Source organism: Polyodon spathula, chromosome 10, assembly GCF_017654505.1.
Source record: "Polyodon spathula isolate WHYD16114869_AA chromosome 10, ASM1765450v1, whole genome shotgun sequence".
Taxonomy (NCBI): Eukaryota; Metazoa; Chordata; class Actinopteri; order Acipenseriformes; family Polyodontidae; genus Polyodon; species Polyodon spathula.
This window is the reverse complement of record NC_054543.1, coordinates 34392654-34418526: the sequence shown is the minus strand read 5'-3', so window position 1 is coordinate 34418526 and position 25873 is coordinate 34392654. Positions and strand designations below refer to the sequence as shown.

General features: G+C 34.7%; 1 protein-coding gene across 1 annotated transcript in view; it reads left to right on the top strand.

Annotated features, from left to right (window-relative positions):
* Positions 1-2618: 2618 nt before the first annotated feature.
* LOC121322173 (SEC14 domain and spectrin repeat-containing protein 1-like) overlaps positions 2619-25873 on the top strand; it is a 30672-nt gene continuing 7417 nt past the window's right edge. Inside the window, 16 exon segments of the mRNA XM_041261753.1 lie at positions 2619-2644; positions 6248-6313; positions 6973-7058; positions 7847-7955; positions 8998-9088; positions 10519-10632; positions 18288-18401; positions 18586-18680; positions 18943-18998; positions 19323-19534; positions 21603-21725; positions 23177-23371; positions 23766-23880; positions 24339-24498; positions 25214-25295; positions 25684-25806. Of these exon segments, the coding sequence (XP_041117687.1) occupies positions 7004-7058; positions 7847-7955; positions 8998-9088; positions 10519-10632; positions 18288-18401; positions 18586-18680; positions 18943-18998; positions 19323-19534; positions 21603-21725; positions 23177-23371; positions 23766-23880; positions 24339-24498; positions 25214-25295; positions 25684-25806 (1644 nt within the window). The 5' untranslated portion in view covers positions 2619-2644; positions 6248-6313; positions 6973-7003.

Below are 25873 nucleotides of genomic sequence, written 5' to 3'. Positions count from 1 at the left end.
ACTAATTCATTAAATGCCGCATTTAAATAGCGTTATGTAGATTTATTTTTTAATGTCTGTGGTTGCATTAATGCCAGCTATTCAATAATCAATATAAATATGCATAACTAAAAGCTTGCTTTTATGGAGACTGTGTTTACAGTAGACTATAGTGAGCCAGCTGTCAAACTCATCCCTATTGACTGAGAACATTTCTCTGTGTCACTTTTTGCCCCTGGTTATTGATTGAGCACTCCTGGCAGTAGAGCAGTGACCCTTGTGTGGCTGTTCACAACAGCAGCTGTTTAGAAGCATTCTGCATATGCAAGATTTCCTTTCAACACTGACAGCAGCAATTTGAGAAAGTATTGTTGTTTTGAAATTTTAATCCTAGCTCTTTGGGCCAGGCTATTGATGTTAGTATCATGTTACATATTACGCATAACAGAGCTGGTATTTGTTTTTGGTATTAAACTTGGAACAGACTGCTGTACTACTGGAAGTAACATGCAATGATGGGCTTAAGGTAATTAAGGTATGTTTAAGAGCAACTTGGTACAGCTTTGAATTATCACACTTATCCTAACTACTGTATTATTTTAGTTTATTCAAATTATATATTTTATGTAATTTACTGTTCCAGTTATCACATCTGTTCTCCTTGTGTTTTTATTTTTTTACCCAGAATTCTGTGGCCTTAAAAACATTCACAAATATGTCTCTAGCAGTTGCACCACAGTGTAATCATTAACCTGTACACCTAGTGGATGTAGAGATACATCAGTAATAAATACCACGTAGAACAAAATGTGGTACTTCTTACATCCACTGGGGGCAGAGTGTTGCAGGGAGACAGGTTATTGGTTAGGCTTTTGTGTACTAATTGAACTATGATGTTTGAGGACCCTTTTGAGGCATCCAGGGGTGCTTTAATCTTCTGCTTTTTCAAAAGCCAGCAATATGTAATGACTGAAACAGAAAATGATACACAAAGTGATTCTAAACAATGAGAATACATTAGTTAAGATAACTGGTATTCCAGAACTTACTAAGTTCTTCCTTAAGGTATTATGTTTTCTTAATTAATTAATAAATTAGATATCCCTCTGGGTTCACCATATACAGTCCATTGTAGACTACTGTAAACTCCTTAAATGGCTTGATACAGCTGATGACAACCTGATGACAATTTATGTGAAAAGTGTTTTGTTACACATCCCATATCTTAACTGAGCTGGTTTCAGTCTAATCTTGAATCTAAGAGACAAACATCTCATAAACTATTATTATTACATAGTGGCCATGCCTGAAAATAATAATAATAATAATAATAATAATAATAATAATAATAATAATACTGTAACCCATCTTCAAAGCACAAGATTCAGCAGGAAAAAAACAAAACAAAACATTGCAATAGAATGGCAATGTCTTAAAGATCCTATGTATGTTGTTCCCAGCCTACACACCAGGGGCCAATATGACCTGCAAAGGAAACTATGCAATATTTGGGATCAAAGTAGAGAATGATACAGAAATGAAATGCTTCACTATACTCTCACATTGCATTGTTGCAGTAAATGTGGTTTGCTGCAATTATGATGAAAGCAGAAGAAGAAAACAAACTGTGCATTATGTTCAAATGAATGCACAGTAAATCCTGTTTCACTTAGTTTCCTGTTTCACTTAAGGCGTAGCTCCTGCCCTTGGTTGATTTTTGTTCTGGTTAACGTTTTTACTTTTATTTTTGAAAAATAATAACGGGCGACATATATGTAATAATATATATATATATATATATATATATATATATATATATATATATATATATATATATATATATTTTTTTTTTTTTCTTAAAATATCCTTAGTGTAGAGTATTGACATAATATTACTGTATAACTACAGTATGGCTACAGGACAGCAATATTGTCAAATAATGTTGCTCAAAACTTAAATTCATGTTATATAAATGATCAGTTATGTTTTACATTTTCTCACCTCTTATTAGCTTTTTTGGAGGGTGGGGAGCAGTTTTTAATATTATCCACCAAGGGAACTTGATTATAAGGATTGGAACATGGCAGTGTAGATTAAACAAATACTTTTTTTTTTTTCAAATACAGTTTTCTTTATAGACAAAATTTAGACCAACTTTTTTTTTTCCTATTCGTTTTAGCCTAATTTGCTTGCCTTTTGGGAGTGGCTTTCATTCTGTGAGGTCCAACCCTCCAAAACAACAAGCACACATCTGTAGCGTAAATTCAGTTGTGTGTTTTTCAGATAAGTTTGTCTACGTGAAATGTAAGATGAATGTTTTTTTGGTAAACTGTGGAACAAGTAAAGATAGTCGTTTCCTGACAATCTGCAGCAACAGATCCCGGCTGAATTGAACACAGAAATCTGGATACTTCGCCCTCTGCTTAGTCCATTGCCGCTGTGTGCAGAACGAAAACACAAGACAACGCACATATTTAACAAAGGAGCCACAACTCACATGGTAAGTGCAAAACTGTAGACTTTAAACTGTGTATCGCATGCCCATCTAGGCAGTAAAATTGGAAACCCACTTTGGAGCTACTGGAATAATACAGGTCATTGTGTCTGCATGTTGGTACAATGTGACTAACAACACACTACGGGGACGAGCCGCTGCATGGCTGAGGTATTTATGGACGGAAAAAAGGCAAAACCGGTTGGACCCATGTCCTTACAAATATTGTATCTTTAACAATGTAAAACTAGCCATGTACGTGATGTTTTAAACCATTTTAGATAATAACATTTTGGTTAATATGCTTGTTTTAATAGCTTTAGTGTTTGGATGGAGGCTAGGCCTGGGAGGCGGGTTATGCCCAAGCAGGATTTGGGCTTTGTTTTGTTTCGTGGCTGCTCCCTTTGGATCCAGCAAGGCAGAAATAAACCAGATGTAGTCATACTAGGCTGGCGGGGGTGTTTTTTTTTTTCTCCAAACACAATATAATAACAGTTGCAGTCCAGAGCACTGTTTTTCATGTTTTATCTCTGTGCTTTTAAGTGATGTTTATCGCACGGTAATGTATTAAGAGAACGATAGGTAAATGCAATTAAAAACAGCTATCACTAGCATTTTGCTGTTAATATAACTTGCATCCATTTACTGCATAAACATTGCCTCGGGCAAAGATTTGTGTAATCATCTGTTTTATTAATATCAGGTTATACTGTATTTCATAGGGAAAGGGTCAAGTTGAGGTTTGCATTGCATGGGGGTGGGGGGGCTTGTGCTAGTGTTTGTTGCTTTTGTCTTTAACAAGGGGAATGTTAATTATGTTATTCCTGGGGGGCTTCCACAACCATTCGTTGCTTTTGAGGTTCAAAACACGGACCTGCATTATATCATGGCTTATCAGTGTTAGGTATTTTGTGGCAGAACAGTAACTGCAGGGTGGCATTGATCCCCTTTCTTCAGAGTTGCATGCTAGGATTTTTTTTCACTGTCATTGCGTCAGTAAACTACTCTATCAACACTCAGCTCCGGGTTCAGATTCCACCAGAAGGTTGCAATGACAATAGTAGTGCTGCAAATAAGAAAGAAGGCTTTTGTTCTTTAGAATGTTAATGCTGATTTTGTATCATTATAATAACGTCATTTTAAAGCAGTCTATTATTATTATTATTATTATTATTATTATTATTATTATTATTATTATAATAAATAATAATAATTATAGATTTCGACAGGATATATGGATTATATGTTTAAATAAACTTTAATTTTTATCAGAATAGTGGCAAGAATAGGAATATGCATTTTAACATTTACTTACTTTACCAGATGAGGAAATGTACTTATTTTAACCCTGACTGATTAAGCCTCTGGATAGACCAATAAATTGCTAGAAAGGTGTAGCTATGGAGTGCCCTTGGTAGAGAGCCAGACACTTGGATTTTCATGGGCAGGTAGGTTACAGAAGTGAAGGTAGACAGATTTTGATGTTTGGTTGGCAGCCTTTTGGTCAGCATATCTTTCCTATCTGTCCGGTTTCATCTGATTATTGGACCCTGCTCGTCAAAACGGTCTACAGTGTCCACAGTGGACAGTAGTATAAGTCAGAAAGAAACAACCACACAAATCCATAACATTGGCACAGGAAGTCTCAAATGGAAAGGTAATAGAATTGGCTGGGCTAGGGAACTGAACTGCACCTTGACCCCCACCCCTCAGGAAGAATGGGTATGGATGGCATGATAACCTTTTTACATTCCGGGTGTTGGTAGATACTGTAGTAACAAGTAAATACTATAGCGGAAGAAAATAATTTCCTTGCCTTTAATTGAAATTGGTATTAATGTCAAAGACACAGCCTACTTTTCTAAAAGGTCATGCAATTTTGGTCTGCGATGGGTTATTCCTGCTATTAGCCCAGTTGCATGTCCCCTACCTAGTAGAGATTAAAACACTCGATGAATGGGAACAATCAAAAGTCTAAACTTCAAATAAGAACTGAGTATGGAGCTGCTGCAATTTGATTAGATTGGATTAAGTCAATTCCAAGGAATTTAATTTGAACTGGACATGCCTGTACCAATGATTTTAGTTGACTGAGGGTTTAAATAGTCATCATGTTATTACAAAACTCACAACATCTTTAGGTATTTCTGTGTTTACTCTGCTCCATTTTTTTTTTTTGCTTTTCCAAATTCTGGTCTTTTTTATGTGGTTCAAGCTGAGCATCACTTACCATGCATGTCTTAAAAGCTAGAAACTTTCAGCTCATAATGGAATTCGAATCAGTTTACTCACACCTTCCTTGGTCTTTGCATTGTGAGATTGTGTTGCCAATGTTAATTTTTCTGATTATTTTTTCTCTTCTTAAGCCTCTGATTACTGCTGCTTTGCATTGCCTAAAACCACAACAACTAAAGACAAAAAGTCCTTTGGGTGTATTAACAAAGAATGTTTGTATTGTTGCCAAATTAAAGGTTTAATTTTTTTAAGCCTATTCTAAGGTCATTTGTTAAAATGGCCGATTTGTGCTCTCACTAAACAACTCCATCGCATCCTCTCCAGTGTACTGTACAGCTGCCCAGTCCATTTCTATTTTTTGGCTCAATCTAGCTCTCTGGTATTTGATGAACTTTCTGCCAGAAAGGTCTGATGAATGATGGTGGGTGATTAATAGCTGTCTATTTCCAACTAAGCACTTTAATGGCAATAACACAAACTAAAAACTGTTCAGTGGTTCATGGTTTCTAATGCTCTTATATACAACATTTTTTTATTTCTTACTTCTTAAAGGAAATCCTTTCTTTATTAATATTCATGATTTAAGGTGTGTATTCAGCATGCAGTCACAATCTAAAGATATTGGAAAGTAAAATCACACCAGTAAACTGCCATAATATTTAAGTTATATATGACTGCCTGTGCCATACTGTGGTGGGATGCCCCGGCCCTGTGCGTATTTTGTGTTTTATTTTGTCTGTTTATATGCATTGTTATATTGGTGTACAGGGTATAAATGGGGCTATGTAGCCCAGGTGATGTAAAATGTAAATTTATATTTAGGCACTGGGATTGCACAATGACTTCACATGCAGATTAAAGTGGGTATTTGTACGGGGAAACTGGGAGTGCACAATTAGTTCACATGCAGATGTGCCAAGATTCAAATTAAATGATTGATTAGAAGTCGAGTCTCGGTAGAGCTGCATAAAATATTCAGTGTTTAATGCACATGAGGTTGGGTGTTCGCAGTAGAGAGAGAGAAATTAAATAACAGATAATAAATGCTACTCGTGCGGGAGGACTCGCACGATACTTGCTTTGAAGTTCGTTCACTGTCTATCTGTTTGTTTTGGCCAACATGCCATTTTGTTTTGTGTTCAAGTGTTTTGTGTTTAAACCTTTTATTTTGTTCATTTATAGTAAACTGGTGCAACAGTGCAATTCACTACACATTCTGTGTCCATTCTCTTCCGGGTCTGACGACGTCGCCACCAGCCAGCCTGTTCACACATAGATACCATAGTGTACATGCTGTCATGGGAGATGTAGGTCATGGTGATCTACTTTTTCAGAATACCAAAAGCTCAAATATTGTCATTTTTAAATGGTACAGCTGTGCGCTGACAGTAAAATGACCATGTGTGCAATGTGTTTCAGATTTCTACTTTTTCTGCTGAAAAATATTCATTAATTTTACTTGTATCACTTGAATAATGCCTTTTAAAAAAATACATATTTCCTCATAGTTTGTTTTTATTTATTTATTGTGTATTTTAGACCATGGAGTTAGAAGGAAAAGCTTGAGAAAAAAGGTGGTTGAGTGCATTTGTTCCATTTCTTTAGGTGAGTATACCAGGTCTTCATTACACAGTATCTAGTCTTCAGTAAGGTAGTAAAGCAACAAATTATATTTGTGTGTGATTTTTCAGGTATTGTATTATGTTTGACATTTACTGGACTGTCGGAAAACTGTGTTTGTTGTTGATGCAATTTAAAAAGCAATAGACAGCAAGCAGAAAGAAAACATGAAGTACATTTATTATCTATATATATATATATATATATATATATATATATATATATATATATATATATATATATATATATAAATTTGCATTGTTAAAAATAAAATAAAGGGGTGGATGTTGTTGTATTCTGGTTTTGAAACTATTCACAGTTTAATCTGCTCCTAAATCAATAATGACACAGTTCTAATCTTAGATTTTGTAGTGGGTGGATCTAACAAATTGCAGTGGGAATTGCTTAAGAACCATCACTTTGTCAGTACTGCTCAAAATGAACTTGAACACATGAAATTGCATATTAACAGCAAGTCTAGTTTTTGTAAATAGAGAATAACCACTGGCTATTAATGTGAATGTACTTCTTTACAATAAGCATTACGGGAGAGGCTTCCATTGAAATACAGACTTCAGGAAAGAAAGAGAAAAAAAAAAACACACATGCTTCATGCTTACTGCCTGTACTGTACTTTTTTCTAGGGCTTGGGTTTGAAGTTTACAGTTAGCCACAATGGAGGCTACAGTCATATTGCCCATCATGAAGAAAAGGCTGGCTTTTCTCTCAGGTAACCTTTTCAAGAAATCAGTGTTCTGTGCTTGTAAATTGTGTATGTGTACAGTACAAGGGTTTGAATTTAAGATGTTTTCATATGAATTATTAATTTCTGTAAGGAACTTCATTGATTCTGTTGGTGTTTGTTTTTTTGTGTGATGGGTTTGGGTTTTAATGTTTGGCATGTCCTATGTGCACACTCTCTATTGACATTTAGATTTAAACCGAAACACTTTAAATCTTCTTGCTTTCACCTTCACTCAAAACTGTGTAGGTGAAGCCCCGTAACAGAGCTGTTTAAGACTCCTGGGACACTGATTGATGATGGGCAGTCATGCTTAAAGGATGAGGTTTTTCACAGCGAGTCTTGCGTAGAATAAGGTTAGATCACTGCATTAGGTAACTGTCCCTTGAGTGGAGAAGTGCATCAGAGACAGAGCTATCTTGAGGAGGCTGTGTCACATGTGAAGGACAGTACAACCTTTTTTTAGTCAGGAAAAAGCCTTTTACACAACTTTTATATAATACTTTTATATTATACGTGTGTGTGTGTGTGTGTGTGTGTGTGTGTGTGTGTGTGTGTGTGTGTGTGTGTGTGTGTATATTTATATATATATATATATATATATATATATATATAAAATATATTTATAATATATATATAATTTTACACACACACACACAATATAAGAATGCAGGTCATTTTAAAGCCAAAACTGTACTGTATTTGGTAAAGAACACAAATTGCCAAACTAAAATATTTTTGATAGAAACTGCAAGTTTTATTATTATTATTTGCAGGAGGGAAGGACAGACGCAGTGGCCTCATTCTGACGATTCCTCTCTGTTCAGAGCAGACAAATATGGATGAGTTGAGCGCCACACTGGATTATTTACTCGGCATACCAAGGTGACTCATTTTTCCTTTTCTTGAAATAGAATTCACTTTTTTTTCCTCTTTTCTGTCTCTCTCTACGTGTTACTGTACATTCACTTTGGAAAGATTTCAAGCTCCTATTATTAAAGATGACGTTCACCAAGATATGTTCATATTGCAGAACACTATGGAAGGCTTTAGACTGTACCTACAAGACCTTGACTGAAGATATTTTAAAATAAGTCTGTTTTAAAATATATATATTTAAATCTTTGCAGTTATTTGCAGAGCAATATACTGCCGTGAAGTACTTTTTTCCAACGTTTTTAAATCCCATCCCTACAAAATGTTTGTTCATAAGCACAATTTTAGTTTTGTATTCCATTCTTCTTTTAAGTGGTACAAATACACAGATGAATTTTGGAGCCTTTCATTAAATACTTTGGTATTGTTTGTCTTAACCATATGTGCCTCCATGTTGTTCTGGCATTATACAGGAAGACTGTGTAGGCCTTGTTGCACTTTTGTGTTATCCATTGGGCATTTCGGTTCTTTTTTTAACAGTAGGCCAACTGATTTTGGAATAGGAAATTGGTGATTCAGTGGGTTTTTGTTTGTGTACAAAGCTGATTATAATTCACAGTAAAGCCAAGCTGGATTTCCCAATACATGTAATCTCTAGTGAGAATTACGGTTTTCTAACATTGCCAATTCTAAGTATTTAGATAATAAAAAATGCTTCATCCTTTGTTTTGAAGCCATCAGATTCTTGTAGTTTTGTACACGATCAGTTAGTTTACAGTTACATATGTTTCAGTTTAAACAAACATTCTGAAGAAAAATGTTCTTTTTTTCTATAGCGATTGTAGATCCGGTATTGAGATCATTGCCATTATTTGCTTTAGTTGATATTAATACAGGGGTCAACAAAAACTTAAAACTACTTGTAGTTAGTCTGACATCTGTAAGCCTGGCTTCTGTAAAGGAAAAAAACAACAACTTTCCTTTTAGGGAATTGTATAAACTTGAAATGCGAAAGTATTTTACTTAATGAACATGTTCTCTTTTTTTCCAGTGAGAAATGCAAAGCTAGAGGATTTACGGTAATAGTTGATGGAAGAAAGTCACAGTGGAATATAGTCAAGACTGTTGTATTAATGTTACAGGTAATACACATGTGTTAACTGCTCAGTCAAGGGAGACTAGTTTTAATTAAGCTAATCAAGTATTCCCCTGTGTACATTGTATACATTTTTACATGACACTTTGGTGGTTATGCTAATACACTATCATTAAATCCATGGATATGCAAATTACATTCATTTTGATGTGTAACTTCTTTAATCTTACGGAAAATAATGTTTTTAAATGGAAGCACTGAAGATTGAACAAATGATGGTATCATTCACAGAACAGTATATAGGGAATTGGAAATGTATCATTTAACATTATTTGTTTGGTTTAAAGTTTGATTAATTTTTCTATGAAACTAAGATTCATCATAGATACATATACAGTTTAAGAGTCTAACCCTACATAAATGTTAATGTTTCTAACATTGATCACTTTTTTTGCAACTCACAGGAGTTGTGTAATTTGGCTCCCATTTATCGCCAAAATGACGAGGCAAATAGAGCAAACACATGCACAGAAAAGTGGATAATGCAGCATGATCACACACTTCCTGAAAAAAGTTCAGATATTAGGGATTCAGGCAGGATTATTCATGTGCAAGACAATCATAAACTTTAATAACTGGTAGTAATGTATTTGATCAGGTTAGGTTAACATCAGTTCATCCCTATCATTACCCTATTAAAACAATATAGAGGGTTACCTGCAAGCAGAAAATTGAAAATGTTAGAGGCTGTGACACTTGAAAGTCCATACGGTCCATTTCATTCAACACTTTGTTTGATCCCCTACCTTGAAATTGTATCTTGTACTGTAGTCTACACATTGCTCACTTTCTTCGCTGAAAACAGACTTTTCTGATTAAAACCAAGTAATAGTATGTTCAACACAAATACAGTATTCTTGTATAAACACATTTTAAAGGATTTTTATTGTATTATGTTGATCTTGTATCCATGTGTCTGTGTGTTGCGTTGCATTTGCATGTACACTTTTATTCAAAGTGTGTGTCACTAATTTCCATACCATAAGTTTCTGTTTCTATTCCATGCTGTCATCTACAGTTTTAGTGTCCTCCATCAAACTTGCTACACACTGTCCTCCTGTTTTTTTGGTAGGCATGTGTGCCAAAGAGCAATATTTTAAAACAGGTCCTTTTAATCTTAACAGATTGAAATACTTCCACTCTTTCTGCGTTAATCCTGCTGGTGTTTTCGCCAAGGGTAATTCCTTGACATTAATTCAACTAGAAGTGCCAACATTATGCGTTTGTCATTTTTGCATAATAAAGGTTAGTGAGAATCAGGAATTAGTCAGACAACATACAACAGGTCCTGCTAGAGAGAATTCAGAAAAGGATAGCCTAGCCTCACAAGTCAGCTCAGTACAAAACTGTTCTATTACTTTGCAACACATTTCACATGGCTCTTCAACTTCTACCTGTTTTTTCCCCTTTCTATAGAATGTAATTCCAGCTGAGGTGTCTTTGGTTTGTGTCGTCAAACCCGATGAGTTTTGGGACAAGAAGGTCACCCACTTTTGTTTCTGGAAAGAAAAGGATAGGCTTGGCTTTGAGGTATGTAAAGTTTAATTCCCTGTCTGGAGTCACAGACACTTGTGTGGTTCAGTCCATTAGAGACTGAAGCTGTTTGTTAAATGTACAGCTATGTTGCATATACAGTTAGCTGAATATACGTTTGTTCAGTTCATTGGAAAAATAATTTAATTTAGGGATGGGAATTTCGAATAGTTTCGAATTCGAATACATGGGGCCAACATTTTTGTGTATTTCAATACCAGAAATAAAGAATAAAAGGCAAATACGTATGTGTACTACAGCAGACGGCATAAAAAATGTAAGCCGTGGTTGTCATCTTACCGCGGTATTATGCCCTTTTTTTTTTTTTGTAATCCGTTTTTAAATGGCTATTTTAAAGAAATACACTCAAGTAATTTTAGTTTTAAAACAAATACAACACGCTGGCACTACAGTTCTATCAGGCATTACCTAAATGGAAGTATTGTTCACTCAATCTCATACAGACTCAGCAAAATAATGCTGCTTCTTTATTACAAATTACTGTGGAGAAATGCCAGAATATTAACATTTTCTGGGCTCGGTCTGGAATGGTAGGGGGTAAGGATGTGACCACTGCAACTGAATACCCTTTATCAGTTTAGACGGAATCCTAATATGTAAAGACAGGTGTTTTTAACTGGGGGTACTTCTAAGGGTCATAGGGGGTACGAAGGAATACTCAAAAATGTACAAATGAAAATTAAAGTAGGAGAAAATAATGATCTTGCATTTTTTAACAGTATTATGTATATTTTAAACCATGATGTGTATTTTTGTCTTTGTTTAGCAGCTCAAAGTGAATGGCAAATGAGAAAAAACACAATCGCATGCTATGTCTGTTTGTTTACAAATTTTAAGTTAGCCGGTGCCATGTTCCCGGAAGCAGTTTCACGACTGCCGAGCAGCAGAGTCTGTGTGCAGTCGTTGAAAAGGGAAATCAAGCAGAGGATCTGTTAACATTAGCTGAAAACAAGGCAACAAAATCGGCAACAATTTCTAGTGCCGTTTCCGAAGGTTCGTTCGATACCAGAGATTCGAAGATTGTTTTAAACCTTCGAATGTTAGTGAGATGGGTTCACGCGCTGAATGTGTGTTTTTTTCCTTCCTATTAACAGAAACTGATTTGATAATTTGTGAATATTGTAAATGACACATTAACTGTGACTCACATGGAAAATTCGATCTTTTAATTTGTATAATGCATATTACGTAAACAAAAATTGTTAATAAAATCCGCTACCAAATCGTTATACCTTGCGTACAACTGGAGCAGGGTATAGTATCCAAAGCAGTGGGCTCGTACCACTAGCTTGTATTGCTTCAGTAAAATATGTATGAATACAAATATGAATACCTAGTGTACCAGACGGTGTAAGAACATTGCTATGGTAGAATATGTTTGACACATACAAAATTTACGCTAACACTAATAATTTTATTTTCGAAAACTGAGCACCTTCCGCCCCTTCTCTCTCCAGCTCGTGTTATCCAGAGGCAAACCTTTAATTTCTTCATTCGCTATGTATAGCGTAAGGTGTATTTAAAGAAATGTCTGGAAACCCCTCAGCTGTTTTTTTTGTTACATGCCCAGACAACCAAAAAAAAAAAAAAAAAAAAAAATGCAAACTGTGCAAGCGACTCGTATCATGGAAGCATAACCAATCTCTGGGGTCACTTGACAAGCGTAAGTTCGTATTATTAGTGGTATTGTTAATATGTTTAGTAGTAGTAAAATGTGACTGATAACCAGCTTAGAACAGTGACTGTTAAATAAAGCTTTGTCCGCTGCAGTTGGTGCTGCAATGCAAGCTTACTGTATAGATCACAAGCAGGCTCAATTATGTGTAAATAAACAACGTGTATTTTTATTTAAATTATAAAAACATGATTACTGTTCTATATAACATGTTTTTTTAAACTACACGTGGATGTTTTATTCCATTATATGGATTATCTGTAAAATAACTTGTCAAACAAATATAAAGAAGTAGCTATGGTGACGTCACCAGTAAATTATGCAAATGAGTACCATCGAAAGTTCAAACCTTCCTTTGGTAATGTGTTCCGAACTTTCGAAGGTCAAAATGTACCCTTCATTGCAGCCCTAACAATTTCAAACAGAATATGTTTACTGTATAATTTTACTGTTATAAGCACTGCATGATTAATTATGGTCCTTGCGTTTAATATGCCAATCTCATTCACATGAACGTGCAGGGTTTGACACTGATTCTGAACACTTGTCAAGCATCGGTATTTAAAAAAGGAAAAGACGCATTTGCTTCTACTAGTAGCTAATATGTCTTTTTCATGTACTCAAATATGTACTATGCTATTCGAATAGTTTTTTTTTCGTGTATTCGACTGCACTGACCCATCCCTTTATATTCTTATTATCATACATTGCTTAAATGTTTTGCTTTTGATGGCATTTAAAATAAATAAAATAAATAATAAAGAATCCAACAACTGGAGGATATGTCTATACTACTGTACTTTGATTCTGGGTTCTATTTAGTAGATCTAAACGGCAGCAGATCTAAAAACTCCCACGGTTAATATGAAATTAGGTCTCTGCGTAAGAATCAGTGGTATGAAAATAAAACATATAGCTGTGCATGTAGGACTCTTGAGTATTTCTGTCTGTAAAAAATATGTGCAGCACCAGGAAGGGACCTATTTCAGTGGTTTTAAACCCTCTTCTGTTTTGAGCAACATTCATAGACTAAAAGATAATAGCTAATGAATATTGCAGCAGTGTTAGGGTTAAGTGAGGAGCAGCAGTGTAGTATAAATTCTCCAGTATTTCATGCTTTTAGGTTTGTAATTAATAGAAATCCATTTTAATTTCAAAGTCGATGTGTCCACCTTTTTAATTAAAGGTCTTAACAAGCAGTGTGAATTGTGTGCTTTCATATACGAAGTACACATGCGGGTTGTAGAAGTACAGTTTTCATATGACCTATAACACAGGCACTTCCATTTTATACAAAAAATGAAATAAAGTACTGAGCTGCTGTGCATGTTTCTTCATTTCTTAATTTCTTCAAGGCTGTGAAAGCCAGGCTTGCGGATATATACACACACACACACACACACACACACACACACACACACACACACACACACACACACACACACACACACACACACACCAGAAATAAATGTTGATATTAAAATATAAGTATTCATAAGGCATACGTAAGTATGCTCTTTATTCCTTTAACTGCTTCTAGGATGATCCATGTTGCCTAGCCATTGTCTTTAAGTATAGTATAATACTGACTATTCTGTACTATACTTTATTATAAAAAATAAAAAAAAAGATAACTAAACATTGGAGCAACACAAATCAGAACTAGTGATTTGTTAATTGTAGACATAACATTATACCCACTTTGATTCCTGTCCTCTATAGTTCACATGTACAGCATTTGTGTTTCCTTATGAAGCTGTATTATATAAAGCTGTCTAGCATTTGCAGGTAATCTCCTTCAGATTGCTTAGATTGTTATACAGTGTATTGTGATTTAGGGTTCTATCTTTATTTAGTTATTTATTTATCTAATAACCAATTCTTTAACTTCATATTTCTACAGATAAAAACATGAAATTGAAAATTGCATAGGGTTACGCATTTGCTCAATATGTTATGAAGAATTTTAGCATATCTAAGAGAATTGTTTAGAGAAGTTCTCGTCAGAAGTACTTTCATTGCAATGTGTTACTGAACCCCGATAGGACAGTATAATCTGTGAGTGGCAACAATGGTATTGCCAGTAAATTCCACTCCTTGTCTTGCAATTCATATTTGCTGTTCTTTACAGAAATTAAATTCCCCTGTAGCCTGGGAGGGACTAAACTAAAATGAAAACTCATTGTCATTGTGGTCCTATTGACAAAGTGAGTGTAAAGCCTGAATACTGTAACTCCCAAAGCTGTTTTATTATTGTAGAAACTTGAGGTTGGCAGACAACATGTGGACAGTTTAACCTCCTGGAGCTAACCTTGGGGCTGTGTGAAATTGCTTGGCAAGTGAGCAGGTTCACACATTCCAGGCCTTGTTGGAACTCTCGTCCTTGGTTTTTGCTACCAGTGCACCAATATGTAACATTAGTGAAGAACATTGCCTATTTGTTTTTCTTTTCAATTGTTTTTTTTTTTTTTGGCACGCATTGAAAGAATGACTTTCTCTTAATTGAAAAGGTTTGCCAATAACTTAATGTAGATGAAAGGTAAGAACAGACAGTTAAATCCTAATAAGGATTTCAGTGCAATTATCTCTATTTGATGTTTTAAAAGAAAAAAATAAATCTGTACACATAATTTATAAAATAGTTCCGTGCACATTCTGGAAATACGATACTTTACCTGTGACACTGGCGTGTATTTTAAAGAAAATTTCCGCGATTTTCACATTTCCAGCGGAAATTTTCACAGCCTTTGGTATTATTAGTAAAAATCCAGCGTACTCGCACTTTCGGGAGGGAAAAGCCCTCCCTGAAGTCAACATCTTTTTGTGGAAACACCCACTTTTAAAATTTTTTTTTTTTTTTTTTTTTTTACGATTAATCTTCAACACCGATAAATAATGATACACAGGTTTAGTTTCAAAATAACCCTTGTTTGCAACATTTTATTCCATTAATAATTATAGTGTTAAACTGCTAGAAACTATTTGTTTTTCAAAATTAAGAAGTAATTAACAGAGTGTAAAAGCAAGTTATACATCCCATATCACATCTGGATTAAATTATCTATTTTATTTTAGCTTATCAATTACCCAAACAAGTTCAAGCACATATCATCTTTGCTTTACTGAGCATTTCTTTCCAAAACCATACTTGGACAATAGTTCCCGGTGCATTGGCTTTTACAAATTTGTGGTATTAATTCCGATTTTAAAGAAAAGTATTAAACAGTGCTGCTTCATCAAGTACAACCGCAATAAATAAACTGAACAGTGCACCATTTATAACAACAAACTAAACAGTGCACCATTTAATAACCAGTAAACAAAACATTGTAGTGTTGCATACAATGCAGTACAATTGCATTCAGTTTAATTGTTCTGTTAATCAGAACCATAACCACACACATACTTTACAAGTGTACCACTGTGCTGCACTGACATGCAGAACAAGTTACAGTATGTATTGAAGTCACTCAAAGTACTCTGTTCAAACTGTAAATTCTTTCTACAGCAGGTCATAAACACTTTCCTCCTATTAGCTCGTTTTTCTTTGGCCATTTTAAGTTTGTTTTTGTTTCAGTCACATACTGTTTTTTCAGCATTGCGATTAACATGTATTTCGGCAGATTCAACAACACGCAATTTCTAACCTGTTGACTAGCATTTTCTTTTATTTCTTATTGTCAAAATTTATGCAGTCCCAAAGTCACCTGCATTATTATAGCATTGCAGTTACAACAAACAGAGGACTTAAGGTTTGCTGTTCAGCTTTCTAACCAATAGCTGTTTGGTAAAGATCCCAGGGGCGTGTTCAGTTTGAATGTTGACAAATCAATGTCTCGGGAGGGTGGGAATAAGGAAATTCATAGAGACTGACAGCTATTGTGTTAACACTAAGTGAAGCAATATAGCTGTGACATTTTTGAGAGGAGGTCAGTCAAGAGTCTGAAAGCTTGCGTTGAACATTGAAAATGACTAAGGGTATTGAGAGTAAGAAATTAAAACTATTAAATAGAACAGTTTTTTTTTTTTTTTTTTTTTTGTTTCTACCTAGCAACATGACCTGAATGATGTAGTTCCTGAACAAATAAATCTGGTTGTTGTATGAGACATAACTGTGGTTGTTATAATCCCATTGAGGCACTGGTACAGTAGTTTAATATTAGACACACCAGCGCATACATCACACTGGTGTATTAGTTGCTCCACCCTTTTAAGGGCCCTGCAAAAATGTCTAGAAAATCGACTTATACCACGGTTTTTGCGATAACGTTCCATTTATTATATTGAAGCTGTATTATTATACTGGTGTGTTAATGCACCTTGTATTTTGATTGACCTATGTTTTTTCTAATTCTGCTGCTGAGTGATTAGGTTCATGTTTGAATACAAGTCACTGACCCATGTAATTGTACCAAAGCATTTAGTGAGGAAGATCTTTAGACAAGGCAGATTTTATCAAATACTTCGTTACATATAACTGAATCCTTTTAGTTTACTACTGCTGAGTATTTAGGAGCTTATACCCTGTGATGCTAATATGAGGAGGATTTGATGATGATGATGATAATGCTTATTCCAGAAAAAAGATTGTCTGCTGGCCTGTTTTTACTCCTCCCATTAACATTGTTCCTAAGCATTTTTATGTTTGAAAAAATCAAGGACATTTGCAGTTTGTCATTTGGGGAATCATGGCCTACTTTAATTTTATCATTGGAAAGTTGCTGTGCATTTCACTTTGTCCGCAGTGCTCTATCATTGAAACAAACTGCAACATGCTTTTGCACAGTGGATCTTGGGAAGGACCAAGGATTGCTTAACAGTATGATTAGGAGATCATGTTGTTTCTTACATATGGTGTAATGAAAATCTGCATAGATTTTTACTGTCGCGTGGCGATTCTTCATTATTATAATAGCAAGGGCAATATATAGAATGTACAGTGGTACCATGTTGTTAGAAAGGACCGTTGTGTACTTTAATGTGTCATTGGTAATAACTAGAGCCCTGTGTTTTTCGCAAATACGAAATAAAACAAAATGTAAATATAAAACAAAAAATCATTTTAAAGCAAACATAGAGTGACTTGTTTAAATTGGTAGGTTTATAGAAAAAATACTTTAAATAAATACTTGCAGTCATAGTTGTCAAGTCTCAGCCATCGACATGGTCTGAAGGGAAATGGAAGCTCTGACTAGCACCTTTCGCAAAGATGTATACTTTGGAGTAATTCGTTTGGGAATTAAAATTGTGATGGATCAGAAGACATTTGTTCCTAAAATGCCTAAACCACACATAACAATGGTGACATAATAATGATGTGCAGATTTTGCATGGAATGAGAGTCGAGAGATACTGTCATTAATCATTATCTGTTTAATCCTTTTGTGGAAAATATGGCTTGTTTGCTTATATTTTGTATTAGTATGCAAAAAAAGCAGAAAACAAATCTGTATAATTAAAACCTGATGTATACTGTATTATTAATGATATACGTGTTTGAGTTTTATTAATGTGTATCTGTAATGAAAAATAAAATGAAAAATTATAAAAAATATAATTTCACGGGACTGTGGTAATAACCTTTACCTTGTCATTGCCAAAAGTCAGTAGTTCATATTCTGCTGGGACAGAAGAGGCAACAGAAAAAATGGCTCGAAGAACAAGGTTGTACTTGCATTGCTTTATTCTTTGTTGCTCTCCAACACAGCAATTAAGGAGGTTGTATTGTTTATTTACACAATTAAGTATGAAAGGAAAGCAGTGAAATGTTCAAATGATACGGGGATAAAGAACTTAGAGGCACTTCTAAGGTTATCCACCCTGTTTCAGATTTTTTTTATAGCAGTCTGTATCCTTGATTTAATCTAGAATAAAATTTAAAAAATCCCAGTTCTTTAAGTACTGAGCTGTTTCAATCCTAGGCTACATGTAATTGCTTTTACTCATTCTCCTCCAGGTTATTTTAGTATCAGCTAATAAGCTGACTCGGTACATTGAGCCATGCCAGTTGACAGAAGAATTTGGAGGTAGCCTTGTGTATGATCACATTGACTGGCTGAACAAAAGACTGGTTAGTATATTGACTTTAGGAGAAAATAATGCATTCTCATATTTAACTTTTACTATAACATTATTGAAGTTCATAATGTAAACTCTATTTACAGTATCACTCAAAGGTTTGCATTTCCTGAGAAATATTTTATCTAAAGCATACATATTTATATTATAACACTGAATTACTTTCTATGAACTAGGTCTTTGAAAAATTTACGAGAGAGTCCACGTCTTTACTTGATGAGCTAGCTGTAATTAATGGGAACGAGAAAGGCAACCAACAGGACAAAGAAAGGTATTGCATCTGGCATTTCTTCTTTTCTCATTAATAGCAGTATGTTTACAAATACAGTATGTCCTGCTTAAAATCCATATTTATTATGTTGTGTTTGTTGTTTTATGATGACTCTTATTCAGAGAGTGTACTGGATACACCCATATCCATTTTTAAGCAATATTTTATTTGTTCTGCAAATTTATATTATGCTTATTTTGCAAGAGCAAATACATTAGCATGTGCATTTTACCATCACAAAATGTTTCCTTTTTATCATTAGAGCTACGGATTACAACTTTCTACCATCCTTTGATCCAGAGACTGTCCTACAGACGGGTATGTTTTAAAGTTATTCTATTTATGTCTGTGTGTGGATTTTAATTTCAAACCCTGGAACTAGGGCTGTGTGCTTGCATCTGTCAGCCAGCTTGGCTTTCTTAATATCTCTGATGCAATTGTGTGAACATATTCCTTTTCTGGAAGGCTACTAGTTCAGAATCATCCTAATCTTTTTTTTCTCAAGTATTTATTTGATGTACAATAGGCAATGGATGGAGATCCTTATTGCGCATTACTGATATTTTGATATGCGTATTTGAAACAAATGATCTGTACACCCTTCTCTCTGAATTTCTGTATTTAAAATTATTCCTGTGAAAGGTCATGAGCTCCTGTCTGAGTTGCAGCAGCGTCGCTTCAATGGATCAGAAGGCGGGGTGTCGTGGTCTCCTATGGATGATGAGCTGTTGGCTCAACCCCAGGTTATGAAGTTATTGGATTCCCTGAGAGAACAGTACACACGATACCAGGAGGTCTGTAGACAGCGCAGTAAGCGTACGCAGCTGGAAGAAATTCAACAGAAGGTTATGCAGGTTTGGGCCCCAACTAAAATGTCCTTTCACATTTTGACCGCAGCAGTGTGCTTGTTTTTAAAGTCGCATTGCTTTCTTTATTGGCTCACAATTATATATTCTAGAGAATGTACAGATACTCTAAAAGACCTAAGGGAAGAGAAGAAGTGTATTTTATTGAAGTTGGCAGCTGCCTTGTATGAAGGGAACAGATTTGTTCTTAATGTAACTACAATTACAACAATTTAAACAAGAACCATTTGAAGCAGAAAATCCTGAGGAAAATAATTTAGGTGTTACACTAAAGCTCCTAGCTGTTTTATTAAAACAATACGAATTATGTGCATGACACCATGCATATTGAAGCTATGGAGCTCTGTAAATGTAAAATAATTAGTCATTTCCGTCATTGGCCTATATTTCATATGGCTACATTCAGTCTGGTTACAGTAATTAGTGTGGGACACCATGAAAATATTGTTCATGAATAATAACCTTTAGCCCCTGTAGTTTTATTATTGTCATTGTACTTGTTTAAGTCAGTTTAAAAATCCATGATGGTTTAAATTGTGTTTTTCTCTTACTGGCAGACTGCTATTCATGAATGCATAAAATCATATTTTGCTTCATTATTCAGTGGCTCAGTAGGCTCCAGAGGAGGAGCAAAGAATGGATTAAATTCAGTTAATTCCCAGCAGGAACATTTTAATGAAACCAATTTCAAATGTAAATTATAATACTTGTATTAATTGCAAAATGTTTTCAGTAGTGTGGACCTCTGGATAGAATATACAAAAAAAAAAAAAAAAAACTACAAACTGAAAATACAAACCTTAATATAAGTAGATTAGTATCCCCTGCTGGGGGTGCATATCTGTGCAAACATACAGCATGTCACACTAGTTTGCATATATTTATAGAACAGCTTATCCAATTATAAACAAACTTGCTCTGCCTTGAATATCTGTTGGTTCTTTGTTTGTATTTTATACTTCAGTTTTGAATGTTCAGATATTCCTAAAATGGCTGTATAAGAGGTTGTTGCTGCTTCCTGGTAATTCATGTGTTGGAGCTTAGACTCTTAGCTTAGACTTTTTTGGTCAGACCTACATCAAAGGTACCAGGACGCAGCAGTATATCTAGTGTTGTATTTAAATATTTGCTTTTCCTGTGCCATCACTGGTACAGATTTGCTGACTCTGGTTTATCCACCTGAAATGTCAAGTACTGCCAAAGGTTCTCTGTCATCTGGACTCTTGGTAGACAAGGTCATCATAGTCATCTGTGACTTTCCTCTCACAATTGTGCTTCTTGAATCTGTTTGGGGCATGATATCCTGCTGGAATTGAGATCAGTTAGACATTCCCCTTGTGGTAGGGCATGTTGGACCAGGACATTGCGCTACTCATTTGTCATTATTCTATTAATCTTGACCAGATCTCTAAATACAGTGATTTTTATTGGGATCTGGTTTCTATTGTCAGTAAGGATTGTTTTTCCATTGAAAATTTAATGATTTATTATTTGCACTTTACACTGACTTGTGTGTGTTTCTTTTTAATGAATGTATACCTCACACAAATGGAAGAACTGCTTTTCAAAGATTTCAAAGTGCTATACCGGCTTCAAACGTCTTCATATTTGTTTTGTAATTAAAATACTTTTAGAATAATTTTATTTGCACCAGTAGATATATTTATAATCTGGCTTTATGAGTTGACATTTTGCTATTCCACACTTTTTGATGGAAATCCAAAATGACAAACGTGAATGTTCTTGATCATTTGAAAGCTGTCGGCTCCTTCAATGAATTAACCCAAGGTTAATGAAAAGTGATTCATTGGAAATTCATTTTTGACTAGATTATAGCAGACTAATGGCTTTATTTAAAAACCCCTTGGAATAGTTTTGTTTTTACTTAACGTGTACAGATAATTAACTTAATTTACTGAAATTCTAATTTAGCACAGTCGTGATTTTTGAATAAACTAACCACATCAGTAATATATTTAAGGCTCGTGGTTTAAAGGCATTAATGAGATAATGTAAGCCATTAATTGCGCCTCTGTTCTTTTCCATGTTTATGCAGGTTGTGAATTGGCTGGAGGGACCTGGGACAGAGCAGTTGAGAACCCAGTGGGGGATTGGAGACTCTATTAGAGCTTCACAGGCCCTACAACAGAAGCATGAGGAAATTGAGAGTCAGCATAGTGTAAGTTGTATTTTCAAATGAAAACCGTCATGAAGTATTCAGTATGTTAAACCAGGGTTTTGTTTAAGGTATTTGAGACTATTTGAGTTTATTGGATATGTTTGTTCTCTTTTAGCAATTGAAAAGCATGACTGAGCCTTGTGGTCATAATATTGATTTCTAATACATATAGCAACAAATGGCTTTTTTATTTAAACCACATGATTCAACAACTAAAAAAAAAAAAAAAAAAAAAAAAAAACAGGCATACTATACAGACCTGCCACCAATGTAACTGGCAGTCACTTAGGTTAGAAGGGAAAAATGATACATCATAAAATGGAAGGGAAGAGTAACAAAGATGACATTTGAAGAGGTATGTACTTTAAAAGGCTAAGTTCTTATTCGTCACTTGGTGCATTCATTTTTTAGTTAGTAATATTTTAAATAGACTTCTGAACAGTTTAATTTGATTCTTAACCTTACTTGATGGTATTACAGTTAATATAGGAGGCTGTGTGGTCTGATGGTTAAAAAAAAAAAAAAAAAAAAGGCTTGTAACCGGGGAGGTGTACCCGGTTCAAATCCTGGCTTAGTCACTGTGTGACCCTGAACAAGTCACTTAACCTCCTTGTGCTCCGTCTTTTGGGTGAGACGTTGTTGTAAGTCACTCTGCAGCTGATGCATACTTCACACACCCTAGTCACTGTAAGTCACCTTGAATAAAGGCGTTTGCTAAATAAACAAATAATAAGAATAATCTTAATATCATGCTGTATTAAAAGATCCCCTGAGCAGGATATTTAAATCCAGTGACAGTGGATGGAGTATAATGAGAGTTGTGATGATACCATTGATTTAATGTGGTTTAAGGTAGCAACTTTCTAATTATCCAGGTGTATCCCACTCATTAATCAAATTCAGAACATGTTGACCTTTCCCTATTCCCAGACAGGGAATATGTTCGGTTTCAAGGAGTAAGAAATATATTTTGCTTGAAAGCAAACTCCTTGTGTTTGAATTTGAGAGGGGGGGGGGGGGGGGGGGGGGGGGGGGGGGGGGGACAGTATCATATAATCATAACAATTTAAAAGCCCATGAAATAGACTCCTTAATGGATACAACTAAATAATATGAAAGCAAGTTTTATCGTTTTGCAAGAACTGACATTTATATTTTTCAAACAAACTAAATAACTAATTGCACTTTTAAAATGTACCACTAAGACAGTTAGCATGGAGTGAAAATGAATCCATTGTTTAACAGTACAGCATTCTATCAGTGACACCTATTCATTACATTCAGTAGTGTATTTTGCATTATTATGACTCAAGACCCAACTGATAAAATAGGGTGCATAGAAGGCTATATATAATGTGTAAATGTAGTTTAAAGATGCAGATGAATGACTGGCATTGAGATTATTCTAATTTGTAACATATGAAAATGTGTCTTGTTTTCTTCATTGACAGGAATGGTTTGCTGTGTACGTAGAGCTGAACCAGCAGATTGCTGCCATGTTGAATGCTGGTGATGAGGAGGACCTAGTTGAACTCAAAGGTCTTCAGCAGCAGTTGAGTGATGTCTGCTACCGGCAAGCCAGCCAGCTGGAATTCCGGCAGAATATTTTGCAGTCGGCACATGAGTTTCACGGCGTTGCCCAAGATGTGAGTTTTGTTTTCATTTTAATAAGTATCTGCAAACTAAAAGATGAAATACACAAGATAGTTACTTAGACACCCTATCCAAAGTACATCATCAAAATATATTTATTTAGTTTTTTATTTCTTCTCTCATTGTTCTTATTAGTTTTGTTTAATTATAAGAGAACCAGTTTTCCATTTGTGGTGAAACTTGGCTATGACATTCTAGCAAAAGTTATTGCTAGTATTGGCATTCTGGGCCTGTATGGAGGCAAATATTGATCCGTGTGTAAGTCACACTTGTACAAGTATAAAAGGTGGATGTTGGTCACAGTGATCTACTTTTGATGATCTTGATCATTTTGTATTTAGTAGTGGGGGAGGTATGTTACTAATAATCCTCATTTCTTTATTTTAGCTATCCCAACAGTTAGATGGTTTACTCGGGATGCTATGTGCAGATGTTGCTCCTGTTGATGGTGCAGCAATTCAACAAACCTTAAAACATCTGGAGGAAAAACTGAAGAGTGTGGGTAAGGTTATCCTAACATTTTATTTTGTCATGCTGTCACAGAAAACAAAAAACATAATCAATGTAAAAAAAAAAAAAGCTTTTAAATTGAACTTTGGTAACTGCAAAACTTTTTCCTAAGGGTTCTTAATGGATGTAGGGAACAGCAGTACATTTCCCACAGTTAGCATGGCAGTTACACTAACTAGTAACAAGATCCAGACTAATACAATTGAATTTCGTATTCCGTCATGTGAAATGTTATTTGCAGGAATGGCAATTCCAGTCATTTAAGGCTCAATTTGTATAATGAAATAATTAACAACTATAATAGTGCCTTAATGGAAGTTTATTTGGTATAGTTTTAACAGTTTAGAACATAGCTGGAACAAAGACCTGGACTGGAAGGGACACTGTTGCTTTCTCCTAGTTTGATGATATTGGTATAACTTTATTAATAAGCATTTTTGCTTTGTCTAGCTGGAACTCTCCAAGGCTTGAGGGAAAAGGGTCAAGTTCTTCTAGATCAGATTTCTAACCAGGCATCCTGGGCATATGGGAAAGATGTTACTATTGAAAATAAAGAGAATGTCGAACATATACAAGGTGTAATGGAGGATATGCAGCTTCGCAAACAAAGGTTGGTTTATTTGTTTTAATTTATTTGTTTATTTATTTTAGTTTTTTAGGATTAGTCACTAATCTGGTGTAATTGCTAGATACATATTTATAGTAATTTAGTAACCTATGTGTAACAGTCTATCAATGGCATGAGGCAATACTAGATACTGTTTACCTATTAACTTTGATCTAAATGACAACAGGTTGAAATATTGCCATCCTTTAGTTTATCAATGAACCAGTATTGGGAGAACCATTAACATTTTGGTCTTGCATTTTGTTATGTAAAAAAACACTATATGGATTTATTTTTTTACAAGAAAATATTCTAGGTGTTCTAAGGGTTTATTGTGGATAACACAAAAATGTGATACGGGTTAGAAGACTCATTTTTACTGAATTTAACAATTCTGATCATACTCCAGAGGATCAAACGTTATCAAAATTGATGATTCACCTTCGATATAATTATTCAGTGGAACTAACGCACAAATAGAATCTGGATCTGTTGTGTGATTGATGGGCTGTTGTGAAGAGCTGGGGGTTAATGACTTCCCTGAAATTTATACTGTTATGGTTCTGGTTAACTTTTAGTGTCAATCCTTTTGAATATTTAATTTCCCTGTTTATATACATTCCCTGACTCATAAGTCACACCGGTTGTATATTGTGATGTAGGCTTCTTAGATGTCACAGTAAAGATATGTCCCTCAAATCTTGTGTGTTCTTTCAAGGTGTGAAGATATGGTAGACGTGAGGAGGTTAAAAATGCTTCAGATGGTGCAGCTTTTTAAATGCGAGGAAGATGCAGCTCAGGTACAACCCTCGCCAATAAATATATATATATATTTGCTATTGATGCATATGATAAAAGATAAAGAATTGAAAAACAAAAATATTGTATGTGTGTGCATGTATCACTAATCTTGCTTTGTGAACACTATCCTTGGTTACCTAAAGTGGCTTGCTGTTCATTTGCGCATGAACAATGTATTTACCAAATATTTTCAAGGTTTTGTTAGGGTGGTCTGTAGCATTTCTGCCTTTTTTATCGAACAAGTATAGCCAATTATCTAACTATAATTAAATTGGTAATAGATTGAATTTCCAATTGTTTCTGATACTTTGAGAAGTTAATACTGCTTAACTGAAACAAAATGGTGTTCATTTTACTCTACTTTTGTTTGTTTTTTTATTTATAAAGGCAGTTGAATGGTTAAGTGAGCTGCTGGAGGCTCAGCTGAAGACCCACATCAGACTAGGAGATGATGCACAGGAAGTGAAAAGTTTATTAGAAAAACACAGAAAATTTGTTGATGTTGCACAGGTATGTGCCAGTTGTTTTAAGTATTGCAGTTAACATACAACAAATTAATTTACTTTTAAATGCATGA